This window comes from Chenopodium quinoa, unplaced genomic scaffold, assembly GCF_001683475.1.
Source record: "Chenopodium quinoa cultivar QQ74 unplaced genomic scaffold, ASM168347v1, whole genome shotgun sequence".
In the NCBI taxonomy this organism is placed as follows: Eukaryota; Viridiplantae; Streptophyta; class Magnoliopsida; order Caryophyllales; family Amaranthaceae; genus Chenopodium; species Chenopodium quinoa.
In genome coordinates this window covers 2209869-2218602 of record NW_018742455.1, presented here as the reverse complement: position 1 = coordinate 2218602, position 8734 = coordinate 2209869, and the positions used below count along the sequence as shown (strand labels likewise).

General features: G+C 37.0%; 1 protein-coding gene across 1 annotated transcript; it reads right to left on the bottom strand.

The window, feature by feature from the left end:
- Window positions 1–4659: 4659 nt before the first annotated feature.
- LOC110717229 (two-component response regulator ORR9-like) lies at window positions 4660–6241 on the bottom strand. Its single transcript, XM_021895885.1, has 5 exons — window positions 5853–6241; window positions 5483–5538; window positions 5302–5379; window positions 5135–5205; window positions 4660–4954 (listed from the first exon to the last, which is right to left on the bottom strand). Exons 1-5 carry the CDS (start codon window positions 5947–5949, stop codon window positions 4759–4761), a joined length of 498 nt encoding a protein of 165 aa, XP_021751577.1. The 5' UTR covers window positions 5950–6241; the 3' UTR covers window positions 4660–4758.
- Between the last annotated feature and the right edge of the window lie 2493 nt (window positions 6242–8734).

The window sequence follows — 8734 nt, the reverse complement described above, 5'->3', positions numbered from 1 at the left end:
TTACAGCTATTTGTCCCCAACCTTTAATCCATGGCAAGGAATAAGCCAACTTATGAGCTACATACTACATTATTACACGTCCAACTAGAAAAACACCACAAAACACTAGCAACAGCCTTATAAACGTGAAAAATATCATCAAACAAATGGTGAGAACTACTCTAGCTTTTCTTGTCAAAAAAAATCAAAAAAATTTGTGTTTATCTTAATAAATCAGCCACTTTTTTTTTAATGACTTATCTGTTCATAGTTTCACATGCTATGAAACTATCTTTTCTATACAATGGTTGAAGAATTGCTACAAATTCACAATGCGAATGCACCCTTACAAACCTCACTTCTCAAATGATAATGCTTAATCCAAAACCATTTTGGAAAAATTGACAAGAATAATCCCAACTTTGCTCGATTCACTCAAAATAATCTCAACTTTCAATTATTTTTATTAAAAATTGCTCTCATTAATCTGAACTTTGTCTCGTCCGCCCAAATTAATCCGAACTTTTGATTATTATCTATCACTCCCAACTTTAGGGGGTATTAATTTCTATTGCATCCAACACGTCACCCAACCTGATGTAGCAGGTTACCTAGACACGTGTTAGCATTGATTCGCTTAAAAAATAAAAATAAAAATAAAAATAAATAAATAAAGTTAAAAAAAAATTAAATAAAAAAAACACCTTCTTTCTCCCTTCTCCCCCTTCCCTCTCTGCTTCCTCCCCCCATCCCTTCCCTCACGGCCACCAGCAATTAGACGGCGCCAGCACTACCTCCCCTTCCCTTACCTCCGTATCGCCGCCTCCCAGCCCACCTCCCCGCTTCCCCTTCCCCTTGCGCACTTCACACACGTACTCCACCAAACCTCCCTGCTTCCCTTTCCCTACAACTCCACCAACTTCCTGTTGCAACCACGACCACCAGCAACAAACCTTGCAAACCACCTCCCCTTTCCTCTTTGATCACCTTGCAAACCACTCAAAATCCCCCAAATCTTAACCCTTAACCCTAACATTCAAAACACTACAAAAACGGCGATGAAATCAGCCACCAACGGCCGAAATCGGCCGATAAAAGGTTGAAATCAACCATTCAACCACACTATCGACTGATTTCGGCCATTTGTGGCCAATTTTGGTGGTCGATTTTGGGGAGGGGGGTTGTTTTATGGTGGGGAAACAGTCGTGTAGTGGGTGTGGTGGCTGGCCAATTTCGGCCATTGTGGTGGTCGATTTGGTGAGGGGGTTGTGATGGGTTTTCGGTTGTGGTGGGCAAAGGGAGTGCGTGTGGTGGCTGGTGGCGAAGGGAGTGCGTGTGGTGGCTGGCTGCTGGGTTGCGTGAGGGGAGAGTGTGCGCTGGTGGTGGTGGTGCGGTGGTGGAGGTGGGGCAAGTGCTGGATTAGTTTTAGGAAATTAATTTTTTTTTTGTTTTCATTTTTCTTTTTTTTTATTTATTTTCTTTTCTTTTCCAACCAATTACATATTGGCACGTGTGCAAAAAAATTTAATTCACAAATGTTAACCTTATTAACCGGTTTCAGGTAAATTGGGTGCAATAGAAATTAATACCCCCTAAAGTTGGGAGTGATAGATAATAATCCAAAGTTCGTATTAATTTCGGCGGATGAGGCAAAGTTCAGATTAATAGGAGCAATTTTTCCTTATTTTTAAATAATCCGAACTTTAATGTGATTTTGCTTCTAATGGTCCCAAGTGACCTTTAACCTATTGAATAGGTAAATTTTTTTAAAAATAGATTTAATTATATGTGTCACAAACTGATTAGTCAAAAATAAATTTTAATTTTAATTTTTTTAAAGAAAATAATTAATTATTAATTAACATCTAACTAACAATTTTAAAACTAAATTTTTTAAAAAATAATTACAAAAAAATAAGTAATTTCTATAAAAAATCAATCTCCACTACCAGCAGCAGCAACTCGAGCCATCCCCCGCCCTGACGACCGGCCACGCCGCACCCAACTTCACCATTTCCAGTTTCCACCGTCGCCGGCCACCCTCACTTTCCCCATACCCTACGCCCACGGCCATTGCCGCTGGCCCGCTGCTCAATCTCCCTTTCCAACGCACCGATTTGTTTCTAAATCATCACCGTCGCAGCAGCCACGCACACACCGAGTATCATCTTCGCAGCTTAGCATCCCTCGCACCAGCATCCACGGCTCCACGCACAGCATCGCAGCTCGAGGGGAGCTATTCATGGTGGGTATTAAGGGGTTAGGGGTTGGTTGGGTGGTCGCGCAGCGAGGATAGGTCGATAGGAGAGGTTCGGGTAAAGGGAAAAGGGTGGAAATGGATCTCTGCCGGCGTTGGAGGTTGGGGAGGCTGGTCGCTGGCGTTGGAGGTTGGGGAGGCTGGTCGCTGGTGTGGCCGGTCGCCGGCAGGGGTGGCGGCGAGAAGTGAGGTATGGCTGGTCGAAAGAGGGGTGGTGCAGTGGTTTTATTTTCTTAATAATTAATTTTTAATTGTTTTTATCCTTAAATTTTGTTTAATTTTTTTTGAACCAGTCACATGCTGACACGTGTCATGTGACTTGTGAAAACAAGTTATTTAACCAGTTGGGTCCATTAGAAGCAAACTCACATTAAAGTTCGGATTATTAAAAAATAATTGAAAGTTGGAATTATTTTGGGCGAATAGAGCAAAGTTGGATTATTCTTGTCAATTTTTCCAGACCATTTTAACCGCGATTCCTCTCAGATGCTACGACAAGCACAACACTAATATGTTAATGTTAGGAAGTCAAGTGTCATATTCTAACTATAATTATAGCTAATTTCACATTCAATATTGTCTTTTCATGATTGTAATTATTAGAAATTTTTTTTTTTTTAAAAAAAACAAATTTATCTCACTATCTCTTATATTATGGAATTAAACACACTTAATTGGTATGTAAATGAGAAGGCGAGTATTAAAATAAGGGTAAGTTGATCTATGGTATAAACTATGTATTGATAATACTCTATACATAGTCTACCAATCATGACTTTTTTATTTTTAATTTATTTTATATAAGTATAACTGGTAATCAAAATCCTATTAGATTCCAACTAATTTGATTTTGAGCTAAGTCAAGCCTCAACTGGGGCAAAAACTTTCCTACAAATGCATTAGCATTCCAAGTCTTGAATTTAAAAAACCTTAATTAAGCTAAATCAATCCCTTACTAGCTGATTCAAAGCTAAAATCAATCCCTTACTAGCTGATTCAAGTATTTGTTGGCTTTGCAATGCCGAATTATTATTTGTTATATTAATATCATGAATTTTCATTGCATTTTATACAAGAAATTAAGTGTAACTAATATGTTATTAGCAGTCAAGTGTTATTGTCAATTACGTACATTTCTTAACTTAATCTCACAATATTAAAACTTTTCTATTAAATAATTAAAAAATTAAATAAAAATAATAATAATAAAAATTGATCTTCCATGAAGATCGGAGGCCAAAGCACAACCTTATGTATAAAATTGCCCTATACTTATACTTATAACTAGGATTATTATATTTTTGATGTTAAGTATATTACATTATTATGATTATTATGAGGTGTTTTATATAATTATATTTGCCTCTTCATTCATAGGATGACTAATAGCAATATTTTAGTGTTATAAAAGGGTCACGAAATTTGTAGGTCTTTGATAGGTCACATAAAACGATGGTACCACGAAACAAACTATGCCCTTTGACTTACAACATTGCTTTATAATTGGAGACAAAATCTTATCTTCACTAAACTATCATTATTATTTATTTGTAATCAAACTATTATGGAAGAAGTCATAACTAGTACGCAGTATGCTTATTATGATTTTGACTAGAAAATACTTGGTTTTTAATTTGTGTAAGCATGTCAAACCATAAAATATTGTGGGGGTCATAATATATCTTGGAAAATCTTTCTTACCCTATAGAAAAATTTATAGATTATAAATTTGAATTATCCTTCGAGGTTCATTGTAACCATTTTTTTATTTTTTTTATTTTTTTTTTGAAGAAAAGGTTCATTGTAAATTTGTAACCCTTGAAGAAAAGCAATGCCAAGAACTAACATGAATTGCGTTTGTACATTGTAATGCAAAGAAAACTTCTACATTGCTTATAATTTCCTTTTTTAGAATTTGTTTTTTTTTTTGTTGGGTGAAATGAAAAGATAAAATTTCCTTATCAACATGCAATTTTTTTTGGGAGTTTATCAATAGGCAAAATAGCCATCTTTAAAACATAAATCATACGATTGTTGTACTAACATAGAAATGTTATACATATTTGTTGTTGGAAAAAAAAAAAAAAAGGTTATTTGTTTTATATGTAGCTGTGAACATGTAAATTTTGTATCCTTAGACAAATTTGTCATCAAAATTATGTAAGTTTTTAATTTTAAATTAAATTGCTCAATTACATACAGAAAATGTTTAAGCATGAATTATTTCAATGTTAATTTGATTAATTTCATTATATGGAGTACATCCTTTTGTTCCTATGTACTTGATCTGTTCTTGTCATCGCTAGTAAAAATATAATACATTTTTATTTAAAAATATAATACATTTTTTTAAAATAAAAATATAATAAACCAAACAAAGAATATAATGAAAATTGATTCTATAATAATACTAAAGGTTAGATATTATGAATTTCAATAACAAGTACATCATGTAATTTTTTCTTGAAAAGGACATGACATAATCATGATCTTGATATTGTTCTAAATAAAAAACTTCTTCTTCATAGTTTGATATCTTGTTGTCCAATAAATATTGAACCTTTGATTTGCTCCTCTTGAGTCTTATAGTTTGATTTCTGGTTGTCTAGTGAATATTGGTCCCTTGATTTGTTCCTCATTAAGTGTGGTTTTAGCTTATCGACATCTGATGACCTAACCGGCTTTAGGAAAAATTCATTTGCACCCTCCTCTAAGCACCTGCACCATACATTATTAGTCGATTTTCGTGCTAACGCACAATTAGAAGTTAAGAAATTATTTGGTGTGATAAATAAATTATTTTGGCGAATAAAAAAAAATCTCCTTTTTTTTTTTTTTTTTTTTTTTTTAGTGGTATTTCTTGGAAAGGAAATGAAAGTGTACATGTCTATACATTACCTATTTATTCTATCCGGAATATTTTCAGAGGACATAATCACCACTGGAATATCTTTAAGATTTTCAGACTCCTACAAAATCAAATCAAAAATATATATTACAATCAACTTAAGTATATCAAGAAAATAAAATCATGCAAAAGGATTATAAAAATCTTCAATATTCACCTTGATTTTCCTAAGGAGATCATATCCAGTCATTCCAGGCATACAATAATCAGTGATTATCAAATTCACCTGCAATTCCTAGTCAAAATCAACCACAATTAAAATTAATTACAATAACATAAAATTTATAATTAGTTAAAAAAATAAATAAATTAGGGAGTATTTGTTCGTTGTAACGTACATTTCCTTGCAAACCCAACAACTCTAATGCTTTGGTGCCTGAATCCACTGCGGTTACTGCATGCAAACAACAAGAGTAACTTGACATTTTAGTATTTTACCATACTTTTATAGGGTTTTAAATTAAATGGTACGTACAATTTTTGACATAAAATTAAACAATGGTAATAATTAATGTAGGCGAAATTTAATTTTAACTAAAATCGAGTAAATAATTGATGCATAGGAATACTTGTATTTCAAAATAAAATAACTCAAAATTCGTTTGAATTTTTTTTAAATGTACGGACCATCTAGTTGCTAGAGAGAATCTCAACCCATTTTCGAAGGATTGAATTTGACAAAAAGAATGCAAATTACAAGTAACTAACCTTGGAAAGAGGATGTGGTAAGGAGCCTTTGAATGAGCATTCTATCAATGTTGCTATCATCAACGGCTAGGACATGAAATTGAGTATCGATAGCCATACTCGACGACTACAACTTTAAGAAAACAATGTATGGTAAAGAAGAAAAACACGACAATTCGATCGATTGGTATATAGGTAGGAAGATGCACACTCTTGTGGTTGATAACTTTGAAGAAGGGGTGACTAGTAGTGTTTATATATACATGTTAACGTGTGATATGGCTAATAAAAGCTTGTATAGGATCTTTACAGTTTGGAGGAGATATGGGACAAAATAATATTATTGATATGAATCACTATCTTCTGATCTTTTCTTATTGATTTTGATATTATGCTGATAGTATACAAAGAACAAAGAAGTTTCTTGCTATGTTTCCAATTTGAATTTTATTATAATATTAATATTATGATCTCTTTTTTTACTTGGTGATGCTTTGACTGTTAGAAGGAAGATTTAGGCCATAGTAGATAGCTTAATTATGCTCTTAAGGGCTTATTAAGGGTTAATTAAGATATATTATCCTCTAATTTTGGGCTATATAATCATGGATAATCAACAAGAACATCTCCTCTTGATCCTCTTGGTTTGATTCCTAAAATTGTTGATTTCCTAGCAAGATCATGATTGACCATTTCTGGTTTATAAGTTTCATAGAGATCTCACCAGTGAGAGTCAAGTTTTGTATCACACTTTTATTGTATAAATTATTATTTGCACCAAAAAAAAAAAAATCATGTACTTACTGATTAGGGGATTTTTATCCACCAAGCGCCGTTTTGACAAGTGGACCAACCAGGTTCCGCCACGCGTCCTCCACGGACCACTTAAGACACGCCACGTGTCCACCCATGCCAAATGGGACAACCGGCCATCAAGGCCCATTTCAGTCTAGAAGCCCGTTCGGCCCTAGGTTTACCTTAAACCTCGAGAGTTGCACGCTTCCCAAGGCTATAAATACTCGATTAATCCTCATTAATCGAGGGACCGAATAATTAACGGAACGGAGGAGAAACATTACGGAACACACTAATAACCGGCTGATCTCGCTAGCAAAGCAGATTACCTACATTAAATACTCTCACCTAGAGAGACCTTATTACTTTAATTTCTGTATTAATTACTCCTTAATCAGGTACTAACTTGACCGTTGGAGGCGGAGCTCTCAGGAGTCTCCGTTATTTTGCAGGTACAGGCGTCCGGTTCCAGTCTCGGAATTGTAGCTCTCCCGCAGGACATCAGAAAACCCCGAAACATTTGGCGCCGTCTGTGGGGAGAGTACTTCAGAGATGGCATCCAAGTCTGTACCGACCCCAGAAGAGAGGCGTCCCCTAGACGACCCTCAAGTTCAGTCGGACCATGATACCGAAAGTGAATTTGAAGTTGAAACTCATACAGCTCCAGACGGGACCCTAAGGGCCCGCCGTACCCGTCATACTGAAATAAGGGAACGGGAGTATCTTCAAACAGGAAGCGAGCCAGCAGGCGCACCGCTTGCTCGGCAACAGCCGACTGATGGGTCTGCTCCCATCACAAGGAACGAACTCATGACCTTCATGAGGGGATTCAAGGGAGAGATCCAAGAGTTGATCAACAAAAAACCGCCTGCTTCAGTCAAAGAGCAGGCGGCCAAAAAACCTTCCACTTCACTGAAGAGGAAGCCAGTTCAAGGGCGAGAGGCGACTCCCCATCCTAAATCTAAGAAGCGGGAGCCGTCTGCTCTTGATTTCACAAAACTCCGTTATTCTACGGGAAATAGGAAACCGGTTCGTCATATTCAGGCGGATGGGTCAAAGCAAACGTTCACAGATGCTCGGCACCTGCTAGAGCAGAAGAAGAGTGACCGATTATCAGAGTCGGCTTCTACTTCAAATTTTCAGGACAGTTTGCGAAATGCCTCGATGAGGCCAACTCAGTCGTACCATGAGAGTCAGTCAGGCGGCACCTCCCGTCAGTCTGGCTTTCATAGTGCGCAGGCGGTACCAAATTTGCCATTTGTGCCGCAACAACAATATTTTATGCAGCCACCTCCATTTGGTGGACCTGCAGCAAAAAACGTCCAACCTATGGACTGGCAGCTACGGCTGCTTAGACTTGGTGAACAGCCGTCGGCCTTCTCCAAGGAAATTACTGAAGCCGCTCAGCCGGCCAAAGTAAAAAATGTTTTAGTAGGCGCCTATGATGGCACTACTAACCCGGAAGACCATCTGATGGCATTCACCAACCTGATGTACCTTCAAGGGTTGGATGATCCCACTTGGTGCAAGTGTTTCCCAGCAACTCTCAAGGGAATTGCACAGCAATGGTTCGGCAACCTGCCGACTGGTTGTGTAAACAGTTTCAGGACGCTTGCTTACTTATTTGCCTCCAACTTTGCAATGAACATCCCTGCGAAGAAAACGACCCTTGATTTGGGAACAATTCAGCAGGGTGAAAAGGAGGGGCTTCGTTCCTACATCAGGCGGTTCAACCTGATGAGAATACAGATTCAAGGGTTACCGGATGAGGTAGCTTATACTGACTTTTTTAGAGGTCTCAAAGACGGGTCTACCTTCAAATTTGATTTAGTTCGAAAAAGGGTGGCGACTCTTCAAGAGGCCTTGATTGAAGCAGAAGCCTATATACAGGCGACTGATCTGTGTACAATGAAACAGTCGGACGGGAAGAGGTTCGACAATAGAGAAGGACGACAGAAACAGTCGTCCAACAAAGATGAAAAAAGAAAAGGGGTCTGGGCGGCTGATTCCTCTAAACAGCCGGCCAAGAAGAAAAAGGAATTCAAACCATACTCCCCAAAGTATGTGTTTAACAAGGATAACCAGTTTATCCTAAAAGAAATAAAGGG

Coding starts and splice junctions, on each gene's coding strand:
- LOC110717229 (XM_021895885.1), bottom strand. CDS start 5,949: ATGGCTATCGATACTCAATTTCATGTCCTAGCCGTTGATGATAGCAAC. Junction 5,539..5,852: donor TACCACATCCTCTTTCCAAG/GTTAGTTACTTG, acceptor GTTTGCATGCAG/TAACCGCAGTGGATTCAGGC. Junction 5,380..5,482: donor TGTTGGGTTTGCAAGGAAAT/GTACGTTACAAC, acceptor GATTTTGACTAG/GAATTGCAGGTGAATTTGAT.